General features: G+C 44.3%; 1 protein-coding gene and 1 pseudogene across 1 annotated transcript; one reads left to right on the forward strand and one right to left on the reverse strand.

Annotated features, from left to right (window-relative positions):
• Positions 1–5,633: 5,633 nt before the first annotated feature.
• On the forward strand, positions 5,634–7,208 carry LOC105669022 (uncharacterized). The gene has a single exon (XM_012361765.2). The coding sequence runs from the start codon at positions 5,634–5,636 to the stop codon at positions 7,206–7,208; it is 1,575 nt and encodes a 524-aa protein (XP_012217188.2).
• Positions 7,209–9,322: 2,114 nt separating this feature from the next.
• On the reverse strand, positions 9,323–14,907 carry LOC137000392 (uncharacterized; annotated as a pseudogene).
• Positions 14,908–24,966: the final 10,059 nt, after the last annotated feature.

Genomic DNA, 24,966 nt, shown 5'->3' on the forward strand with positions numbered 1-24,966 from the left:
TGGTGTCCGAGCTTCCCCACACGGTGTGATGCGCGTTAGCGTCACATCCCATGATCAGGGAAAGCCGTTTCTCTTGGCAGTATTCTGCCAGTTTTATCACCGGTACAGGCGGCACCGCCTCCCCCTCGTTATGAGAGAAGTAGGCCGAGCAAATAACCATCTTCTTCCTGTCACTGGAGTCATCAGTGAAATTCACTTCTACAGCCGCAACGTCCCTGGAACACAGGTGAGGTATCAGCTGGGCTTCCATGCCCTTGACGGCCACGCAGGCCCTGGGCCGGTCCACTGATGGAGCCCTAAAGAGCCTACCGCAGGCCGCCAAACCCCTGATGCAACCTCAGATTACCCAGGGTTCTTGCATCAGTGATATGCATGTTTGTCTCCCAGCTTGTTGCCTGGCCAAAACAGCCGAGGCCCCTTTGCTGTGATGCAGATTAACCTGGGTGAAGGCTATCCCTCTTGATCCCGCCATTTGGCTGCGAGACCGTTTTAGGAGGGTTCTCCTTATCCCTCTTTACCCCCCCTGGGCTCCACTTACCCGAAAGACAACCCTGTCGAGCCCAAAGAATGGTCTGAAATCCAGTGTCTTCAATTTGAGGACATTGGACCCCGGGACACCGAGGACCAGGTTCCCACCCTCCCTGGTGGTCCCTACCCCCTCCGCGAACACTTTCCAGCTGCCGGTGATGAGACCCGGGTTCTGCTTCTCCAGCCGCTTCAGGACTGTGGCCGCGCCCTTGGGAAGTCCCGGGACCCAAACCACCGCCCTGTGCTGCTTTTGAAGCGCGTCTAAGCCCATCACCTTGAGCCTGGCGCCCTCCCACGGAGTGATGCCGCCGATCCGCCCCACGAGCCAATCCAGCAACGCCCCATCCGCGCATCTTAACTCCGCCGCACTACTCCTTAGAAAAGTGCCGTGGAATCTGGGCACCGGACCCTCCTGGATCCCGTCGATCTCCTCCAAGACCGCACCCCTCAACAGAGTCAACTGCTCAGCAGTGATCCCTGTCTCGGGGTAGCCCTCCGCCACAATCACCTTTGCCAGAGGGTCAGCAGCGTCCGAGTAAGCATGTTGCCCGTCGCGAGTCCTTTGCTTTTTCAGTGGACGGCCGCCCGATAGAGGGGTATCCTTGGAACCCTTCCGACGTTTACCGTCGGCGTGCCCCTTCACCACCTCCACCGGCGTACAGGGGGAAGCCACGGGAAAAGAGCGAGCCCCTTCCAGAGCCGCTGCTCTCATCTGCTTCGCCCTCCTTTTTTCGGCCCTGCACCGATTCTTCTTCGTTGGAGGTGAAATCTTCTGCCGCGCAGCCGGGCCGGCCTTACTTCCGGAGCCCTTAAGGGTCCCGTCCGTCACCGTCCTAGCTCCTTCCCTCGGAGACCCGTCACGCGAGCCCTTCCGACTTTCCACTTCGTTCTCTACGTTTAATTTTAAATTCGAATCCATAGTGGTCCCACAAGTAGCTAGGGAACTACACGGTCCGCCCACGCAGAGCCCCGCATGCGTGGGTAAGGCTGGATACTCTGGGGTTTCGCCCGGTTCCCCAGAGGTATCGTTCGCGACACTGCTCCCCCAGTGACATGCAGCCATCGCCACGATGGCTTACAACTTGGCTTGGGGAGCTGGTCCGCGGCAACGGTCTTCCCTTACCCTCTACAGGGTTTTACTTCCGTGGGGCCAGGTTATAACCGCCACTACCCAGCAGCACTAAGTCCCCTCAGAAAACTCACACCTACTGGGCATCCTCCTATCCGACACCTGGAGACGCGCCCGGTGGGTAGCTCAACCCCCGGGAAAAACCACAATAAAGTAGCAAAAATTTTTCCGTTGTAAGATCATGAAAATTTATTCCGTAACATGTTGCGACACGAAAATTGAAACTTTCTTTATCTAGTAGAATTTTCGTGGGAATTCGGAAAAGTAATATTTGTTAATGCGTCGTCTTTGCGCCCAATCATAGTGCATAAAAGTTTATATGTGTTCAAATTTCCCCCACCATTTTCCGATTTTCTGTTACGCGGAAGATTGTAACATTTTTCTCATTCGTCTCCTAGCATTCGAACCTACAAGTTCAACAGCGAACAAGTTTCAGTTTTCGTATTTTTGTTTCGCGTCTGCGTATAAAAATCAGTGTCATGGATAAACGACGGGAAATTGTGAAATCCGAAAAGCCGACAAAGTGCAGCGACACTTCCGAAGCAAGATGCGACATCTCCGAAAAAATTGTGCAGAATTGCATGCTGTTATCTACAACATATGGATTAAATTTTTCCTATACAAAGAAAATTCATGTTGGGCTGCAAACTTCAATCAACGGCGACGAGTTTGATTTTCAACCTTTCGTTAAATTTTCGTCCAAGGGAGCTGATGGTATTTGCTTCAACATGGCGGAATGGCAAAAATTTCAAGAAAATATGAAGCAAATGTCGGATTACTTAAATGGAAATAGTATTACGGCAAACTCGATTATTATCAACAAGATAATTATAAATTTCACCACTGTTTATGGAGCAAGAGCTTTGTTATTGACATATCGAGAAAACGGACAAGAAGTTCAACCTTTGGAAAATATCACGACTAAAGAAGAAATTCATGCTCCGAAGAAACGCCGGACTTATTTGCTCGCTATAGCAATGCAGAGAGCTAGTTTTCTGGGGCTAGAAAATATACTCGAATGTGTAAACGCTAATTTGAATCGACTGAATATAATCACCACTAGTGCCAATGATTGCGCTAAATATCTTATTAATGAAATACAAATAAGACTACCTATCGTGGGCTATATCGAAAACGATATTATAAAACTCGCGTTCAAATCAAATTGTCACGAAATACAAACTAATGTACGTACGCAACTAAAAGATTTAACATTTCTCGACGATTAATTTGAAATTGTATTTTTAGAATTAATCGCTCTTTACTTCGATCAAATTGTACATATAATTAGATTTCAACGAAAATTGTAATTCATACATTAATGTATACTTTTATCATTTATAATTAAATTTGATTCTATTGAAAATCATAAAATGTATAAACTTTATTTTGTCAGTACAATTATGTATTCTTAAGAAAAATTTCAAATAAACGATTTTGTATTCCATTTCTCGTGTTTGTTTCCTTTCTCTTTTCACATGTTCCTGCACTCCCCAATCCATACAGCGCGCTTAATCCGCGAAAACGGGTGGCTGACGCTCACTCCGTTTACGCGATATCGCTGCACTCTTAACCAACATGCCGAATATTAGACTGAAGGGCGTCCGATCATTCGTCGCTGCGTTTTTTTGTTCGCTATACCGGCGCGCGCTCTATACCGTTTGCATCCCTTTAGTCGTCATCTCGTGGAATATTGGTCTAGCAAACTAGAATCCACCGTTTGACTCCGCCGTTCTTTTGTTCTCCCATACTTGCCCGCTCACAGGTCGTAGTTCTATCATCCCCCGCCCGACATCTTGGCGATGTTTGTTTACATTTCCCATACCTGCCAGAGAGTCCGGGGTACCTCATATAGACGCGGCCCCACCATAAATACGCTCCTTCACGGGGCGACTGTGTGACGTCGTTTGTTTTGATGCCCCATACCTGCCAGAGAGTCCAGGGTACCTCATATAGACGCGGCCCCACCATAAATACGTTCCTTCACGAGGCGACTGTGTGACGTCGTTTGTTTTGATGCCCCATACTTGCCAGAGAGTACGGGGTACCTTATGTAGACGCGGCCCCACCATAAATACAACCCCTTCTCGACTGCGTGACGTCGTTTGTTTTGATACCCCATACCTGCCAGGCCCCATAGCTTGTGACGTGACATTTTTGAAGTCCGTCACAAGGGCGAGAAAGCCCGATTGAGGAGGGAAATTTGAGGTCGGAGACCCCACCGCGGGGGGCGACGACCTCTCCCTCTTAATTCTCTTTTGGAGATTTTAGATTTTGCGTTGTAGCGAATTAAGCGAGTCGTGGTGAGTGGCCAAACTCCCATATTGTGAATTACCGTGGAGCAGCCTTCGTGGGACCTACGAGGGACTCAGCAGGCAGGACGACGGAGGCCCGGACGGCGTGCAGACGGATCCAGGATAAGGGCAAGTAAAAACACCCTTGCAAATATCATTAGATTCCAGACACAGTCGCTACCGCAGTTACGATTTCAGATACGGAGCATATCGAGGCCGGTGAACGCACCGAGAGAGATGACGCCCGAGAGGGAAGCGCGCTCTCACACGCCGAAGACCCGGGGTGGAGTACCCGAACAAGGAGCTGTTGTAACGAGCCAGGAAAGAAGAATCCGGTCGGAACCTGGCCAGTTCCCGAATGATTCAAAGAAGGTTCGGATCCGGAAACGGAGAAGGCCACGAAGGGCGTTAACGGCAGCTGCCAAAAGAGAGAGACCGGGGTCACCTCGGAAAAGCGTCACCGAGGGCCGAAATATCGAGGAGCGACGCGAGGATCGAGATCGCTAGATATATCGAAGGATCAAGTAGCGCTAATCGATAGCGCGGATCTACATGCGCAGGACGATGCGCGGAATGTCACCGCTGTCCGGCGAGCCTCGCTGTCGTCACTGTTCGGCGAGTCGGCAACCTAGGCGGAACCTCGAGGACCACTACGGGCGTACCAGCGATTTGTAAGGCCACCACTTCGACTTCGCGGTAAGAGCGGTATCAGCAGGCGGCCCGAGCCTCGCGGACTTAAGAACCCGCATATTTTGCGTAACGAATATAGCTTATCTCGAGATGCCTCGCGCTATCATGTGAGGTTAGATTTTGGCCGGGCCCCGCTGACTACCGCTTCTGTAGATTAAGATTTCGCCATGCCTTCTTTCCCCTCGGGGCTGCCGAGCCGACAGTCGTTTTATATGGAATAATGTCTTTTTGTGAGTAACCATTTCGCGTCGATTTATGTATTGCTGTACCGAGCGTTAAAATCTTGAAGTTAGCCTATCGCGTATTTCTCGCCTCGGCCTTCTGTCGAGCGTTTACTATCCGAACCGTGAGAATAATATTGAGACAGAACTCGTATTGTAGGCTAACCGTTAAAGAGAAAGGTTAAAGTTGAGTTAATCGTAACAACTGTATTTAATGAGAGTGATCGAGCTTGCACGCCAAATATTATACCGTGTGAGACGAGAGTACGCGGATTTCCGCGAGTCGAACAGCCAAATCCTAAAGCCTCTCACAGAGATAAAAGAATGTCTCCCCTTCGCGGGACTGTTAAGGCGTCTATCAACCGGCGTCAACCTTATTTAACCTAATTACAAGGATTAAATGTTACTTGTTATCAAATAAATGTGTTCTTAATAATCAACTTCTTTCAGACTCCTCTCTCCCAAATCAGTCTTGAGCTTCTCTAAAGAACCTCGCCCCTCTGCCAGTTGTAGAGTGGGCTAGTCGCGCTTATCGCCGTTGCTTTCAAACAAATAAAATATTGTTTTGATGTAATTTGTTCGTGCGGCGCGTTAATCCGCGCCTGGCGCCCAATCATAAGAATTGTTGAAATTGTTGACATCCAGTAAATAAAGCAACGAGGTTTGATACGCTTACCGGCGGGTCTACTTCTGCCCGACGGAAAAGTCGTCGCACTACATTACTTTTATACACGGGAGAAGTTGTCAGTCCACAGCGTCGACTGCCGGAAGATGAACGACTGCGCCGTCATTCTTCCCAACAAAGACAACAAGTGGCTGACGTTCCGCAACTACAACCGGAAGGAGCGGCTCCCGTTTGTAGTGTACGCCGATTTGGAATGCACGCTGGAGAAAGAGGAGGGACAAAACCATACCACATACGCCTACCAACATCACAAGGCGTTTAGCGTAGGATATTATGTAAGTTGCGCTTACGATAACTCATTATCTAGTTTTAAGTCTTATTGCGGTGAGGATTGCATAACATGGTTCGTCAATAAACTCCACGATTTGGCGCGCCGTGTGAAAGCGATCCTTACCACCGTCGTCCTCATGGCGGATCTTACGCGGGAGGAATCGGAGGAATTCCGTAGCGCCGTAAATTGTCACGTGTGTGAAAAACCGTTCGCACCGGAAGATACGCGGGTGCGCGATCATTGTCATCTTACCGGACGTTACAACGGTGCCGCGCACTCGTCGTGCAATTTAAATTACAAAGACTCCCACGTTATCCCGGTGATATTTCACAATTTATCCGGTTACGACGCGCATTTTATAATCAAAGATGTCGCTAACGCCTTTGAAGGCAACATTGATTTACTACCGCTGACAAAAGAGCGATACATTTCTTTTACTAAAAACGTTAAAGATACGGAGGATGAAAATTCCAAAATTTGCGTGAAATTATGTTTTATAGATTCGTTTAGATTTCTCGGCACCAGTCTGGAAAAATTGGCATCTTATCTGACAATAGATGAATTAAAAATTTCACGATCGGAATTCAATCATTTATCCGCGGAACATTTCAATTTGCTTACTCGAAAAGGTGTGTTTCCCTACGAGTACGTCGACAGCGTCGACAAGCTCCGGGAGACTTACCTACCTCCGCGCGAATCATCTTACAGTTCGTTGACTGGTGAAACGGTATCCGAGAGTGATTACGCGCAGGCGACAAACGTCTGGCAAACTTTTTTGATCGAAACTCTTGAACAGTACAGCGATTTGTATTTAAAAACGGATGTTTTTTTGTTGGCGGATATTTTTCAAAATTTCCGAAACACGTGTATCAAAAGTTACGGTTTAAATCCCGCTCAGTATTACACATTACCGGGATATACGTGGGGCGCCATGTTGAAGCACACGGGCATCAAGTTTGAATTACTCACAGACATCGATATGGTCATGTTCGTTGAACGCGGTATACGCGGCGGTCTCAGCCAATGCTCCAACAGATACGCTCGCGCAAATAATAAATACATGTCATCGTACGATCCATTGAAACCATCATCGTACCTCATGTACTTTGATGTAAACAACTTGTACGGCTGGGCAATGTGTCAACCGTTGCCCTATGCCGATTTTCAGTGGGTCGAAAATGTCGAAAACTTTGATGTAATGTTCGTAACATCCGATTCGGCTACCGGTTATGTGTTGGAAGTCGACCTTCCGTATCCGATGAATCTTCACGCGCACACTGACTTACCGTTCTGCCCAACGCGCGATAAGCCGCCCGGCAAGCGGGAGGTCAAGTTACTCGCTACGCTGTGCGATAAGCAGCGATACGTCATTCACTACCGTAACCTGTAGCAATGTATTCGACACGGGTTGCAGGTTACAAAGATTCATCGAATATTGCAATTCGCGCAATCTCCATGGCTTCGAGGATATAAAATTAGTAGTATGTTGGCAGGTATGGGGCGTCACAACAAACCCCCACCACCTACCCCATATTTGACCCAGTGACCTACTTATGGTCTGGCGTCAAAACATTCTCCCACCCCTCTCTGACGGGATAGAAAAAAAGATGGCGGTCAAACAAGATGGCGGCTACGGGTAAACAAGATGGCGGAAATTTTTATTTTTCCGAATTGAGAAAATCCAAACGGGGTTCGAACCTGGATCGCTGGGTTTCTAGTCCTGGTCCTAGTCTGCTGGGCTACCTATAGATCTAATGAAGTAAGTCGTAGGGTTGTATTTATAGTAGGCGCGGGATGACGTAAATTTTTATTTTTTTCCGAATTGAGAAAATCCAAACCGGGTTCGAACCTGGATCGCTGGGTTTCTAGTCCTGGTCCTAGTACGCATGGCTACCTATAGATCAAATAAAGTAAGTCGTAGGGTCGTATTTATAGCTTGCGACGACTTTCCCGTCGGGCAGAAGTAGACCCGCCGGTAAGCGTATCAAACCTCGTTGCTCTATGCAATGGATGTTAGTGATTACTTCATTATTTAAAGTTGGGCGCCAGGCGCGGATTAACGCGCCGCACGAACAAATTACGTTAAAAACAATGATTTTCTTTAACGAGCAACGGCGATAAGCGCGACTAGCCCACTCTACAAATGGCAGAGGGGCGAGGTTCTTTCGAGACGCGAAATACTGATTTGGAGAGAGAAGTCTGAAATAAGGGGGATTATTAACAACACATTAATTTAGTAACAAATAACATGTAATTAGAAATTAGATTAAGTGAGATTGACGCCGGGTGATAGGCGCCTTAACAATCCCGCGAAGTGGAGACATATTTTATCTCAGTGAGAGGCGTTACGATTTCACTGTTCAACTCGCGGAAATCCGCGTACTTCCGTCTCACGCGGTATAATATTCGGCGTACAAATTCTGTAACTTTCATTCGGTACGGTTGTTACAATTAACTCTACTTTAATCTTTCTCCAGAACGGTTAGCCTACAATACAAATTCTATCTCAGTATTATTCTCACGGTTCGGATAGTAAACGCTCGACAGAAGGCCGAGGCGAGAAATACGCGATAGGCTAACTTCAAGATTTTAACGCTCGGTACAGCAATACATAAATCGACGCGAAATGGTTACTCACAAAAAGACATTATTCCATATAAAACGACTGTCGGCTCGGCAGCCCCGAGGGGAAAGAAGGCATGGCGAAATCTTAATCTACAGAAGCGGTAGTCAGCGGGGCCCGGCCAAAATCTAACCTCACATGATAGCGCGAGGCATCTCGAGATAAGCTATATTCGTTACGCAAAATATGCGGGTTCTTAAGTCCGCGAGGCTCGGGCCGCCTGCTGATACCGCTCTTACCGCGAAGTCGAAGTGGTGGCCTTACAAATCGCTGGTACGCCCGTAGTGGTCCTCGAGGTTCCGCCTAGGTTGCCGACTCGCCGAACAGTGACGACAGCGAGGCTCGCCGGACAGCGGTGACATTCCGCGCATCGTCCTGCGCATGTAGATCCGCGCTATCGATTAGCGCTACTTGATCCTTCGATATATCTAGCGATCTCGATCCTCGCGTCGCTCCTCGATATTTCGGCCCTCGGTGACGCTTTTCCGAGGTGACCCCGGTCTCTCTCTTTTGGCAGCTGCCGTTAACGCCCTTCGTGGCCTTCTCCGTTTCCGGATCCGAACCTTCTTTGAATCATTCGGGAACTGGCCAGGTTCCGACCGGATTCTTCTTTCCTGGCTCGTTACAACAGCTCCTTGTTCGGGTACTCCACCCCGGGTCTTCGGCGTGTGAGAGCGCGCTTCCCTCTCGGGCGTCATCTCTCTCGGTGCGTTCACCGGCCTCGATATGCTCCGTATCTGAAATCGTAACTGCGGTAGCGACTGTGTCTGGAATCTAATGATATTTGCAAGGGTGTTTTTACTTGCCCTTATCCTGGATCCGTCTGCACGCCGTCCGGGCCTCCGTCGTCCTGCCTGCTGAGTCCCTCGTAGGTCCCACGAAGGCTGCTCCACGGTAATTCACAATATGGGAGTTTGGCCACTCACCACGACTCGCTTAATTCGCTACAACGCAAAATCTAAAATCTCCAAAAGAGAATTAAGAGGGAGAGGTCGTTGCCCCCCCCGCGGTGGGGTTTCCGACCTCAAATTTCCCTTCTCGATCGGGCTTTCTCGCCCTTGTGACGGACTTCAAAAATGTCACGTCACAGTAGACACCTGTAATAATTTGTATGATTAAAACTGCGAATAAAGTTTCGAATTATTCTATAAATGTGTTTTTACTCACCGATCACAAATGTACTTTTTATGTGTGTGCTTGCTCAATTGCGAGCTCACTAGCCGAGACAGATCCTTGATGCACACAAAATGTGCCTCGTTGTTTCCAGGCACATAGAGAAGGTTGACACGCTTCTCCATCTTGTCGTTGGCGAGGCGTAAAGGGATGATTTTAGAGTCTTCGGTGGTAAAGACGTTGACGGAGATGGTGTTCAGTTTCTCGAACTTTGATATTTGCGGAAGCGTCATGGGGAACTCGATATCGCACAGATTCAGCACCGTTGAATAGTGCGGGTACTGCGATACTCTTTTCGGGGTACTTTTCCGCTGGATGTAAAGCGGCGACGACTGCCCACGCGAAACATGCATTGTCCGTTGATTGCACGTTGACCACCGCCCTTTTTAGTATAATTTTTCGCGGTAACTGAATGTGGCATCCCGCGCGTAGAGGATTGAATTTGTTGACGTTGATGCTGAGATCCAAGATACGTGACAATGCCCAGCCGCTGTCGCGTTCTTGAAACTCTTCCAAAGACGCCAGGATGATGTCAACCACATGCTTCGTGTACCACTCTTGTAAATCAGATACTGGAAAGAGCTCGCGGTTCTTGGTTGCGATAGTCTTTACGGCAGTCTTGTCACCCGCGATAAATTCTCCGTTGAACGCGGTGTTGATTTTAACGCTGTTGTGTTCCACCATGACGCTTTGGATCCGCTCGATGATTGTATTTCTTATCTCTTCCAAAAATTCGCGTGGATTGATGTAGTCGGAATTGATAACCGCACCGGTTAGTATTCGATTCCTGAAGGCTGTCTCGATTTCTTTCCAGGTGAATCTTCTCTGGGTTCCGTATCCGCCGCCGGTGGGTAGAAAACGCTCTTGAATGATCTTCCTCACACCCTCCAAACGCACTATTTGCGCCACCAGAGAGTGAATTACTCCGGTTTGTTGCTTCTTGCAACATTTTTCCCTCAGAGAATCGAGGTACTCGTCGCATTCGTAGTCCCATGGGAGGAACTCTCCCAACGTTTTGATATTCGCTGCTCGTACGGTAAGATCGCGCTTTTTCTTCATTGCGAATGACTTTCAAGATTTATATTTTTTTTCACTTGCTTTATATACCCGCTTGTTGCACACGACACTAATTAAAAATAGCGATAATGTCACACAAAATTGAAATCTGGCAACATGGCGCTGCCTAAAATTTGTATAAACAATCCTTATCACCCCCTCCATTGTCTGTTCTAAAAATAGCGATAATGTAATTTAAACAGGCGCTCTACTTTGATGTGTAGAAAAAACCTGCACGTGCCTGCAAATCATTTTTGTATAAACAATTCTTATCTTTTCCAGGAATCCTCAATGACTCATGTTTGTATTGTAAGTTGCAACCGATTACTACCGATAGTTGGCGCCAGCAGACGGCAGCCAGAGCATCGATAGCAGCTCCACGATATAATCGATTCTGCGCGGGCGCGCTCCCGCTCCATATATTTTCCTCTTGTTAAATTGTAACCGATAAAATGATCGAGAATCTTCTTGCGAGTCGACCTGATAGATAACACAAGAACGAGAAGGCACTCTCTATCGCCGAATCAACCAGAACAGTCGCACAATCGAAAGTATAGAGAGACAGTCGGGCCGAATTAGTCGAATCGAAACTTAGTCGTTTTTCGCACAGTTGTAATATTTCTACATAAAGACAGTTTGTTAAAAATCACGTAAAGCCAGTGTCGATATTATTTGATCATTCAGAACCATCCTTTCAATTACCGTTTTCATTAATATATTTTCTTTAATAAATAAAACATAATATCCGGGGTCATGTCTAGGACGTAACCGTCGCAGCCGTTTAAAATTAATTGTGTCGAGTCGAACTACTTTTTATCAAGAATTTAGAACGAATCTTTCAGCTCAGAAGTGGGATAACGGGCCTATTTAACCCGTGTCGGAAAAGTCGAAAAATTTAAAGTCGAAAATTGCCGTGTCGTGTCGGAAGGGATTGCAGGCCCTTTGAGTCGGAGTCGAGTCGAATAAAGTAGACGAACTTTGTCGTAATAGAACATTTATTTGAACATTTTTCGGACTGAATAAGTCCGCGCCGAGTCGAAAAAGTGACAAAAACTCTTGTCGTGCCGAGTAGAAGCAGTGTGCGGGCGGAAGTAATCCGCGTCGAGTCGAAAAAGGCAAAAGTTGCCGTCGGAGCGTGGCGGGTCGATCAACGGATTTTTCAAAGCCGCGTTGAGCTTTAGAATGCCGAAAACCAGGTCCATGATGGACAGAGAAGACCTAGAAAAGGCTTCGTTAGAACAGCTCCAGAGAGAAGCGAAAAGATACCAATTACCGGTCTCAAACGACCGCGATTTATTGGTAGATCAGATTCTGACTTACCTGGAGAGGACGAGCCATACCGAGAGGACGTTGGAGATGCCGAGAGAGACGGGTCTGATGCATGACCCAGCAGAGTCGTCCTCAAGTCGAGCCACCGATGCAGATCCACCAAACGCAGGAGCTCTCTGCCAGACTATCACAGAGATGTCGGTGATGATGCAGCAGCAGCAGCAGATCTTGCTCCAGGTGTTGCAGAGGTTGGCGCCACAGGAAGCGAGTGCACCGACCGCCCAGGATGCAGGGACAGCAGGTCCGAGCGGGCTGGTAACTCTGCAGAGATCATCGTCCGGTAATGTACGATCGAACCATAGTCATTATTCTAATAACGGACAGAGTCGATTAATGTCGAATGCGAGCGCCTTACCGGCCGGAAACGCGGTAAGCTGGTTGGCCTCGCAAATACCGGAATTTGGCGGGAGTGACGACGAAAATGTCGAAGTGTGGTCGAATCGAGTAGACAAGGTGGCGGAAATCCACGGCGCGTCCGACGGGATAACGTTGCTGGCCGCGTCCAGTAAACTCGTAAAGTTTGCCCGCCAGTGGTATGAATTCCAGACGGGTGAAACGATTGAGTCGTGGCAGGCGTTGAAATCAGACTTAATGAAAATATTTAAAAAACAAGTGCCGTACTATAAGATTATGCAGAAATTAGAGGCGCGAAAATGGATTCCGGGAAAAGAATCCTTTGATCAGTACGCGATCGCGAAGCTCGCGATGATGAAGAGTCTAAATTTGACGACGAGTGACGCGATTCACATGCTGATAGGCGGTATATCGCATGGTTCGCTAAGGGCTATAGCCCTCTCAATAAGTGATACCTCGATAGACAGATTTCTCGCGAGGATGCGAACAATCGCGGAAGGAAATTTTGAGTCCGACAGAAAATCCACGGCAGTCGCGAGCGCGGTGAGATCAGTACATACTACCGCGTGTAGAAACTGTGGTAAAAAAGGACATTCACATAAGGACTGTCGCGGTGAACTTACGTGTTTCTACTGTAAGTCGAAAGGGCACCGTCAGTTTGACTGCCCTAAGGTAAAGGAGAAAAACGGCGGGAATCCGCCGACGGCTCAGCGGTCTTCAAGGGCCACGGTAGCAGTCGCCGTTGCCGTCGATGAGGAGGAAGAAGAGGTGGTAGCTTGCGTTTCCGTTGCCGCGGGTGGAAACTTGGAAATCACCGAACCATTTGCAGAAATCTCGAGTATCTGCGGAAAAGAATGTAAAATTCGGGCGTTAGTCGATACCGGAAGTCCAGTCTCGTTTGTCGATAAAAAGATTTATTCTGAAAAAATCAAGCCGTTTGTTGAAAATTTTAAATTGTCGAATAAAAATTTCGTTACACTCAATCGAGAAAGATTAAATGTACAGGGATTCGTACAAACAGAAATCACATTGAGCGAACTTGGCGAAAAAAAGTACGAAGTCGACTTGTATATATTAAACGAACCGTTCGTCGGAGACATAATATTAGGAAGAGAGTTTCTCGACAAACAAAAACTCACCTTGATTAGACGAAGCCGTGAGTCAGCAGATTTCACGAGCACTGTTAGATTATTCGAACAACTGCCGTTATGCGTAAATAATGAGAATGTCGTTAATCTGAAAAGAGATTTTGAAATAGATATTAGTAACCTAGATGTAGAAACAAGAGACGAATTGCTTAACTTATTAAATAGAATAGAAGAAAAGAAAATCGTACCTGTCGATGACGATTATGAGGTGAGGGTTCATTTGAAGGATGACTCCATCTACGCGTATGCGCCACGACGTTTCGCGTATGCGGAACGCATACAGATACGCAAAATAACTGATGACCTCCTCGAGCGTGGCATCATAAAAAATAGCGTATCGCCGTATTGCGCCAGGGTAATACCTGTGAAAAAGAAAAACGGTGAAATTAGACTCTGCGTTGATTTGAGGCCGTTAAATTGTCGAGTCGTTAAGCAAAAATATCCTTTTCCATTAATCGAGGACTGTTTGTCGCGCTTGAGTGGAATGTCGATATTTATGCTACTTGATCTTAAGGATGGGTTCCATCAGATCAAGGTGCATGCCGAGTCGACGCGTTATTTTGCTTTCGCTACACCCGACGGACAATTCGAATATGTGCGCTTACCTTTTGGCTATTCGGAAGCGCCAGCCGAATTCCAGAAACGGATCATACAGATATTGAATCCGCTCATACGCGCCGATAAGGTGATCGTCTATATCGATGACGTGTTGATTCCGTCGAGGTCAGTGCGAGAAAATTTAGACGTCTTGGCCGAGGTATTGATGACCTTAAAAAGTTACAGATTTGAATTGAATTTTAGTAAATGTTTGTTCCTCAAAAAAGAGATAGAATTTTTGGGGTATATAATTTCGGAAAAAGGGATGACGTTGAGTCCGAGACATACCGAGTCGGTAAGAAATTATAGAACACCATCTAACGTGCATGGTGTGCAGAGATTTTTAGGATTAGCAAGTTATTTCCGGAAATTTATAAAAGATTTTGCTTTGAAGGCCAAGCCGTTATATAACTTGTTGAAGAAGGATGTAAAATTTTCATTCGACGAAAATTGCATTAGAGCTTTTGAGATATTAAAAAAAGAACTCACCTCGTCACCGATTCTCGCGTTGTATAATCCAGCCCTGGAGACCGAACTGCATACGGATGCGAGCAGTCACGGCCTAGGCGCTATATTACTGCAGAAGCAGAAGAGCGGGACTTGGTGTCCAATAGCGTTTTTCAGCCAGGCGACAAATAACGCTGAAAAAAATTACCATAGTTTTGAGCTCGAGATGTTGGCGATAGTGAGGTCGATTGAGAGATTTCATCTCTACTTATATGGATTATCGTTCATTGTCGTTACCGATTGCAATGCGCTAGTACATGCTGTCTCAAAAGCGAATTTGAACCCGAGAATAGCACGGTGGACTCTTACCTTACAGAACTATAGTTTCCGAGTATCACACCGGCCGGGTACACGAATGGCGCATGTAGATGCACTCAGCCGATGCGCAGCGTACGTGCATGAACTGCCGCTAGAAAGGGAGCTCGAATTCCGTCAGCTCTCAGACGCTAAAATAAAAAAAATATGCGAAGAATTAGAAATTGCCGATAATGATAAATTCGAGCTTAATGACGGTTTTCTGTATTATAAAATAAATGGAAACTTATATTTTGTCGTACCTGAGGCGATGGAAATCAGCGTGATACGTGCACATCACGACGATATGGCCCACTGCGGGCTGGAAAAAACGATAAAGGGCGTCAGTAAAAATTTCTGGTTTCCCTCTATGCGAAGGAAAATTAATAATTATATAGAAAATTGCCTCACCTGCGTAATGGCAAACGATTCCGTCACGCGATTCGAGGGAGAGACAAGTCTCTATCCCTCAGCGTCAGCGCCGTTCGAGATATTGCATCTCGACCATTTCGGACCATTACAGGAAACTGCCGACAAATATAAACATATTCTGGTAATAGTGGATGCGTTCACTAGGTTTTGCTGGTTGGTTCCGACGCGGTCCACGACGTCTAGAGAAGTCATTGTTAATTTAGAAAATCTTTTCGCGACGTTCGGAAGGCCGAAAGAAATAGTGTCCGATAGAGGTACGGCCTTTACCTCGAAAGAATTTGCCGATATAATAGAGAAATTTAAAATTAAGCACAGAAAAGTCTCAGTAGCGGCCCCGTGGGCCAACGGGACGGTCGAGCGTGTTAACAGATTTATTAAATCGTCGCTCACTAAAATGATTAACTCGCCGAACGAATGGAAGAACAGTCTAAACACTTTACAATACGTCATTAACAATACATACCACGCAGTCACGAAGTCGAGCCCGTCGAAGCTGCTTTTTGGTTTCGAGCAGCGCAGTCATGCCGATCACGAGTTTGCTCATTTCACCAAGGCCCTGGTTGGACAGGATACGGACCTGGAGAATGACCGAGACGCGTCACGACAGGCGGCGCGAAACGCAACAGACGCGATACGAGCCTACAATAAAAAATACCGTGATGCGAAGTTAAAGAAAGCAACTGTATATAACGTAGGCGACTACGTGATGATTAGAAAGACAAAAGCTACTCCGGGTGAGAGCGCAAAATTGCGCCCGAAATTTGTAGGGCCATACACAATAAAAAAGATTCTAGGAAATAATCGATATGTGGTGCAGGACATACCGGGTTTTAACGTGACAGCGAAGCCGCTCAATACGATCCTGTCATGCGATCGGCTAAAGCCCTGGATCCGATGTAGTCCTCCCTGATGAATCAATAGTCGAGAGTTGATCTACGAAAAAAAAAAATTTTATTATTAGGTTAATCATTAATTATAAGAAGTATTAATAATGTACGTTTTAGGATAGAAATATTAGAGCATATGTGATAAAAAAAACTTACCGAAGATTTGTGAAAGATAAATGTCGAATCGGCTACAACGAAATATTTCACTTTTGTTCACTATTTACACAAGCAATAAATTGCGCAACAATGACGCAATAAAGAACTTCGGGACGAAGTCCAGCGCTAGGACGGCCGAACTGTAAGTTGCAACCGATTACTACCGATAGTTGGCGCCAGCAGACGGCAGCCAGAGCATCGATAGCAGCTCCACGATATAATCGATTCTGCGCGGGCGCGCTCCCGCTCCATATATTTTCCTCTTGTTAAATTGTAACCGATAAAATGATCGAGAATCTTCTTGCGAGTCGACCTGATAGATAACACAAGAACGAGAAGGCACTCTCTATCGCCGAATCAACCAGAACAGTCGCACAATCGAAAGTATAGAGAGACAGTCGGGCCGAATTAGTCGAATCGAAACTTAGTCGTTTTTCGCACAGTTGTAATATTTCTACATAAAGACAGTTTGTTAAAAATCACGTAAAGCCAGTGTCGATATTATTTGATCATTCAGAACCATCCTTTCAATTACCGTTTTCATTAATATATTTTCTTTAATAAATAAAACATAATATCCGGGGTCACGTCTAGGACGTAACCGTCGCAGCCGTTTAAAATTAATTGTGTCGAGTCGAACTACTTTTTATCAAGAATTTAGAACGAATCTTTCAGTATAAACAATCCTTATCTTTTCCAGGAATCCTTATCCCTCAATGACTCATGTTTGTATAAACAATCCTTATCTTATCTTTTCCAGGAATCCTTATCTCTTCCGGGAATTGATGTAATCTGATACCTTTTCCTCTCCCCCGCACCTCCCTCGTCACCCCCTCTACTCCAAAATTACCCCTCTCCTCCAAAACGATGACGTCATTACCCTCTCTCCTCCAAAATTACCCCCTTCCCCTCAAACTTTTCCCCTCTTTACTCGCACTCCTCTCATTGCCTCATGGGTTAGAACCGCCATAGCTATATTATTATTATATGCACGACTTAGCTGGGTTAATTGTTCTTCTAATCCCTGCATCGCCATGTCTCGTCGCTCGTATTCCGCCTGCAGGCGCTCTCGATCCTGCCTGCATTCCTCTGAAGCTGCTCCAGCTCCTGCAAGATTTCTCACAACGTTTCCGTCTCAGCAGACACCGCTGGGGTTTGTGAGTAGGGATGAGCGATATTCGATGCTTATTTAAATATCGATGATTTTTTTCCTGATAATCAATTATTTTTGTCGATGTTTCTGTAAAACAATTAATCGATTATCGATATTTTTTTACACAATATCGATGTTTCTTGTGTTTTTTCTGGGAGTCGATTGTGTATCATAAAATGAAGTAAAAATTACAAAAGTGAACAAATTTACTAAAATATCTATGATCTTATTGATCAACAACTAGTAAATTTATTCATTTTTGTAATTTTTACTTCATTTTATGATACACAACCGACTCCCCTGGACCCGTATTCTGTATGTAAACAGTTACCGCAGAGAAGTCTTCTCTCTGGTTACCGCAGCGACGTGCCTGTATCAGACTATGCATTGAAGATTGAGATTAAAGATTGAAGATTGGAAATTTGACCAATTCGGAAGAAGCAAACAAATATTGTTTCTTCTTGATTGGTCAAATTCCCAATCTTCAATCTTTAATCTCAATCTTCAATGCGTAGTTTGATACAAGTTTTATTACACAATGCCAGGCAACAGGCAATAGGAACAGGAAATAACATAGAAAAGAAAGAGAGAAAAGTTATTTCTCTCTCTTTTTTTTCTACATCATTCCCTATTGGGGCTTAGGGCCATTTGCACCAACACCTATTAATTTAATCGGCAATTACAGGGTTGTCAACTTAAGAACGTAATTCAATGAGAACATAATTCTAGCTATTTGAAAAAATTGTTGGCTTAATTCAGTGTTCCAATTAGGGACCGGTTTGTTTGCGCATGTGCGGCCATACGGTGTCAATGAAGTGTCTCGTACATATAAAAAGAGACCGTTACCCAGCTTCATTTAAAGTAATAAAAATTTTTTTAATGTATTAAAAAATAAAATATATATACATATATATATATATGTACAAAAATACATTATATATATATAATTTAATTATTTTATAAATTTTAATTATAATAAATAAAAAAGCCTTACCTTATTTCTATTTTCCTAACCTCATCCTGTCAAAAGTCCCGCGTAAAGTCCTGCACACGACGTGTGTCGGCACTGCATTTCCATCGCCGCGCAAGCGCAAAGCCACATATACGCTAAGCAACCGGTCCCTAATCGAAACACTGGCTTAATTAACAATATTACACGACAAAGTATGTAACGAAAAATTATGGTTAAGTACACCAGAAGTACAATTGGTCACTGAATTATGTTCTTAAGTTGGCAATCCTGTAATCGCCGATTAAGTTAATCAGCGTTGGTGCAAGTGGCCCTTAAATGTGCTTACTGGCTAAATTGGTTAAGTTATACTATTCGATTGTATTCGATATAAGATTATCAGTTAGATTAAGTTCATCTAACCAAATAAATAATAAATTATTTAAAAATAAAGTTCTCAATTTTAAGGACGATGCAAAACAATAACGCCACGTAAGATATGATGTTCATATGATATTCAGTTTTATATTGCATTGATTTGTAACCTCTAATTAATTTTTTTTTTTTTGAGAGTTTAATAATGCCGTTTAATGTGCCGTTTGAGAGATAATAAGTTTTATCAACTGTAGGTCAAAAGAAGCGAGTAATGTATGGAACTTTTTTAAAAAAATTAATAATGTGGTAGCCCATTGTAATCTTTGTGATAAGAATTACAAACACGGAGGAAATACTACAAATTTACGACAACATTTGACACGGAAACATTTGATTTTTTACAACGTGTTGTTGTGTGTCGTAACATACAACGTGTCGCTATAAGGTTAATTAAGTTAAATACCAAAATAAAATATTAAGAAAGAATTATTTAGCAAATAAAGAATAACGATGAGGCTGCAGAGAAACAACCTCGGATTCAAGGTGACACGAATCAGCAATCCGAGAAATATCAACAATAACATATCAATAATATTACAAAACTCTTGATTGCCGATTCGTATAAATACAGTCGCGCGCAAGCAGCGACGGATTCAGTTTACGATACGCGAATACACCGACTCGTTTCCCCGTGTCCGTACACGGCTCACGAAAACCTAACACCGTCCTGGCAGTTTGTGAGTGATTAAATAAATTGTTCGAGTCAAGGTTTGCGTCCAGTTATTCCACACCTCTAAGCAGTGCGTCCTGTTCCCCAAGCGGATCTCGAACTTACGGTTGCGATCGGAAAGACTCGCAACATAAATTTGGTGGCAGCGGTGGGATCCGCAATTACCGAAGTTCATTCTGGACACCCGATGATCGGGAATCGGCAGTGGTAACAGAGGGACCACTGAGAGAATCTATCACCTGGAGCTACAAAAGTGAGGTGAGAAGGCAGTGTGGAAAATCGCCTGGATTCACAAGGCGACGACAGTCCGGGCAACAAAGCGGCGGAAAGGTGCCTGGCGGAGCAACGACCAAGCTGAGCCAGCGTAACCCGAGAGGACGACGACAGACAAGGATCGCAACCTACCTCAACAACGGATCAGCTAACCAGCAGCGTGCATCATGCGAGCGAGCGGCCTAATGTAAATCGATAATAAGAAATAATATTAGGAAAAGCGAATGTCCGGGAAACGAGAGAAATTAGGCTTCCAATTTTGGTTGAACGACGACCGAAATCATAGTGAGGCGTTAGATAGTTCCGCGAACGGAGAGGAAAAGCGCGTAATCGTAGAATCCCAACCAAACCAATCTCGGTTGATCCGCAACCAAGATCAACGAGCGTTGAGCGTAAGCGAACAACGTAGTAAGACGACAGGAAAGAAAACTGGAAATAAGAAGCAAAGTACCGGGGACGCGAACACAGATACCATTTCGAAAAAACCAACCGTTGAGCGCGATTGTACATTGCTAGGGCTCGACAGTGCTTTGAAAGCTAATCGCGAGGACAAAAAACCGCGACAAAGTAGGCATCTGCCAAGTAGAACTCCGAGTCACGTATCGGAATACAGTGAGTTCGCACTCACATCTTATGATAGTTGCGTTTTCGACCCAGACGAGTTTCGCACTGAAGTAAAAATGAATAATGATCAAGAATTACCGAAGACTACCGAGTCAGAAATCGACCGGGATATTGAGTTACTAAGAAAGGAAATGACGCAAAACGCAGGGGCAAAAACTGAAGATGCGACGCGAAACTCAGAGCTAACAGATACAATGATGGACTTTGTGCGCGAAATAAGACAACAGTTGACCGAAATGCAAGAGCAATTCCACGAACAAATAGAAAACGTACGGGGGCAACAGCAAGAGTGGCAGCAACGGCTCTTAGCTATGCCGGGCCAACGAGAATTGAACGTACCACTGACTACTAGGCGCGTAACTGATAACGCGGATGTAGCATATGGACGGGGTATGTCGGACATACGAAATAGGCCGATAGCCATGCATGGGTATATGCAACTAAAAGAAGCGCGAAGCTTAATCCCAGAGATTGACGGAACGTCACAGGCTAAAATACAAGAGTTCCTCAGCGCGAGTACTTACGCGGTGGAAAGTATAGACCCTTTGGAAGAATTACAGTTGCTGAAGGCGATACTGTGTACTAAGTTAAAAGGAAAGGTCTTGCTCGATTTTCAAACGAGAGATATTCAAACGTTCGTGCAATTAAAATGAGAAATAGAAGCAGGATATACAACTCATAAGAGTATAACGCACTTGCAAATTGAATTTAACACGCTAAAGCAGAAGCATGGAGAGAACGCCCAAGCTTTCGGTACACGAGCAGATCAGCTCGCGATGAAACTTTATGAAGCGATGATCGATGGAAAAAGTCTCACGGTCATGGAGAAAAATACAATAAAGACCACTATACAAAACTTAGCGCTACAAAACTACCAAATCGGACTAAACGAAAGCATTAAAACTATAGTACGCGCACGCAATTACAAAACGCTACAAGAGGCGATTGCGATAGCGACGGCTGAAGAAAAATTGCAAAGTCCGTATTCCGAAAATAGGAATTATAACAAATTTAGTAATAGTAACGGCGCAAGAGAAAAGATACTAAAATGTATCAAATGCGGCAAATTGGGTCATGAAGGGCGTGATTGCAGAATAGGACGCTTTCATAATTATAATAACCGGTATCAATTACCGAGAGCTAGCGGCCAGAAGGTCAACATGATGAACATATTTTGTAAACATTGCAAAAGATCGGGGCACAATCAAGATACCTGTTGGTCATTGCATGGAAGGCCAGACAAGGACGACGCCCGAACGAGGAAAAACGCCAAGCAAGGCGAAGGAGAAGAGGCAAACATAAAAACAGCACGACCCGCAAAAACATTGCAGATAGCATCAGTAGGCGAATATGCACAGGCCGAACTTAATCTAGATTTAATAGCAGTACCTATGCAAGAAATTCAAGCAGCACGGGCAGTTATGCTCGTAGATACAGGAACTGCAATAACTTTAATTAAATTGAAAACCTTAAAAGAAGAAACTTTAGTTTACGATGAAAAGATAATGATAATAGGCGCTACTGGACAGAAGGCCGAAACGTTGGGCACGATAATGGCTCACGTACTGTTGAAAGGGCAAGTTATTACGCATAAAATGCATGTGGTGAAGGACAATTTTCCGATAAGTCATGAAGGAATATTAGGAGTTGATTTCCTTAAAAAACATGTGATGAAATGGGACCCCACTAAACGACTAACGATAGGGGACACCAAATTTAAACTATTTTCGTGCAGACCAGTCACATTAAAGTCACGAAGTGAGACCATAATATCCGCCACTACAAATAAAAATATTACAGGCATAGTGCATGCATTGGAAATGCAGCCGGGAGTTATCATAGGAGGTTGCGTGACGACAGCTCAAGATTACGGTTGTGTCATAAGCGTAATCAACACTACCGAAGAGCCGGTAGATATACAGACTCCACACGTAGAGTTAACACTGTTAGAAGCGGAAACAGGAATTCAAGTATTTAATACTGAAGTTAACAAGGCAACAGATAAGCCAATGTCTCGTTTGGAGAAAATAAGAGACGCATTAAGAATTGAACATTTGAACAAGGAAGAGCAAAAGGCAATAACAAAGATTTGTGAAGAGTACAGCGATATCTTTCATATAGAGGGAGAACCGCTGACTCATACCGTGGCGATGAAACACGAGATCGCGACGCGGCCGGGGACGGCGCCCGCCAACTTGCGACCGTACCGGTTGCCGGAAAAGCATAAGAAAAAAGTAAAAGCTAAATGGTATTACGACAAACGGGCTAATCAAGTCATCTTCCAGGAAGGTGATAAAGTGTTATTATATGATGAAACGTTACGACGAGGACGTTCAAAGAAATTAGAAACGTTATGGTGTGGGCCATACGTAATAGTAAAAAGGAATTCGGAAGTAAACTATACTATTAAAAAGGGGAGGAAAGAGATGACGGTGCATGCGAACCGTCTAAAATTATTTGTAGAAAACTAAAAAAAAGGAGGAATAAAAATATGACGGAATATATTAAGCAGTAGAATAAGTTATGACGACAACAGTTAAAGAAAAGTTTATTCTGTAGGTGCATTATATTTCTTGGAACTCTGATGTCAGCAACGAAAACCGAGACGAATTTAGCCGTGGAGATAGAAAGATTCTCACACGAACCAGGAATATACTTTGAAGAAGTAGGTGAGATTAACGTCATCGAATCATATTGGAAGTTCGTGATAACTGTAGATATTTCGGCATTAGGAAAACGACATATTCGTGTACAAGAATGGCTAGAATTAGCGGAAAGCGCAAAGAACACGATACACTCCACACGAGCAGAAAAGAGTCAGTTCGCGAATTTACTACGATTAATTAGAAAAGACGAAGTTAGAGTAGCAGCATTATTAAAGAAACTAAAAAGAGTTTACGGAAATCCGAACGAGAAGAAACGGGGTCTAATTGACGGGATAGGAAGGGTAGCGAAATATTTATTCGGCACTATGGATGCCGGAGATGAAAAACGCATCAACAAGCAATTAACACTGTTGCAAAATAACGAGAGTACTTTTAATCATGTCACGAGGCATCAACTAAAAATATTAAACTCTGCAATAGCGCACATAAGCGATTTGGAAAAGACGATCGACGAAAATAACGAATTGTTGTACGACTTAGACGCACGCATTTATAATGGTACTTTATTAATCATCAAACGTGAGGAAATCAACGAGTACTGTGCATTACTCGACAGAATGTTAGCAGATTCCGACAGAGATATTCAAAATGTGTATGATTTCTTAACGCAGGCGTCGCATGGAATGTTGAATCCGAGTCTATTACCCGTCGAACGAATTTTCGCCGAAATGCGGGCTGCTGCGCCGTATTTACCACGCGGAACGTATTTTCCTCTCAAGCTAGATGTAAGTGATTGGTCAACGTTTGAAAAAATTACAAGTGTAAACTCGTATGTTAAGAATGAGACTATATTTGTAACATTGAAATTGCCACTTGTAACATATCCGAAATACAGGTTAATAAAAGCCATACCTTTACCTGTCCCTGACCAACGCGAGATATTTGTATTTACCGAGATTAACCAACAATTGTTTGCTGTAAATCTAGAATTATCCGTATACCTAGCGATAAGCGAAGAAAACTTAGAAAAATGTATTGAGATAGACAAGAAATATATATGTAAATCGGATAGTCCGATATATAATATTAACCCTCGAGCGTTATGTGAAGTACAATTGTATGTAGGTTTGACAAAAAGGGCAATCTGCGGAAATAAGTATGTAAGTTTTAACCAAACTATTTGGATAGCATTAACGAAGGAAAATTCTTGGTTATATTCGACTAACGGCGAACAAGACGTAATGATTACTTGTTTAAACCATAAGGAAATACAGACCAAAATCACACGAACAGGTAGAATAACTCTATTAAATAATTGTAAAATAATTGCGAAGGACATGACCCTGAACACAGGAATAATAATAGAAGGCCCGAACATTCATGCATATATACCACGTTTTAATCTAACGGGAAAAGTAGAAGGTATAACTAATGGTGAAACGAGCATGGAAATCAAACCGTTAAAATTGAAAAAGATGATACAAAATTCAAAGGAATTAATAGATTTGGGAGAAAAAATAAGAGAAGTAGACGACGAGTTAACAGAGGGAAAAATTATTCAACCCTTGATTTTGTATCCTGTGGTCACAAGTTCGCTTGCCATCGTGATTATTGTATTAGCACTAGGCATAGGAGCAATACTATTATTACGAAGAAGAAAGACTACTGCGGAATAATAGGTAGACGGTAGGACAAGAACTAACTGTAAAACTATACACTCGCACCGCCTACTCCGCACGGAAACTCCGTACCTACATTTCCTTCCATTCGCGGGGGAGGGATGTTGTGTGTCGTAACACACAACGTGTCGCTATAAGGTTAATTAAGTTAAATACCAAAATAAAATACTAAGAAAGAATTATTTAGCAAATAAAGAATAACG

Source organism: Linepithema humile, chromosome 6 (assembly GCF_040581485.1).
Source record: "Linepithema humile isolate Giens D197 chromosome 6, Lhum_UNIL_v1.0, whole genome shotgun sequence".
In the NCBI taxonomy this organism is placed as follows: domain Eukaryota; kingdom Metazoa; phylum Arthropoda; class Insecta; order Hymenoptera; family Formicidae; genus Linepithema; species Linepithema humile.

What these genes read in the sequence shown, in the direction of transcription:
- LOC105669022 (XM_012361765.2), top strand. Translation starts at nt 5,634, where the DNA reads ATGAACGACTGCGCCGTCATTCTTCCCAACAAAGACAACAAGTGGCTG.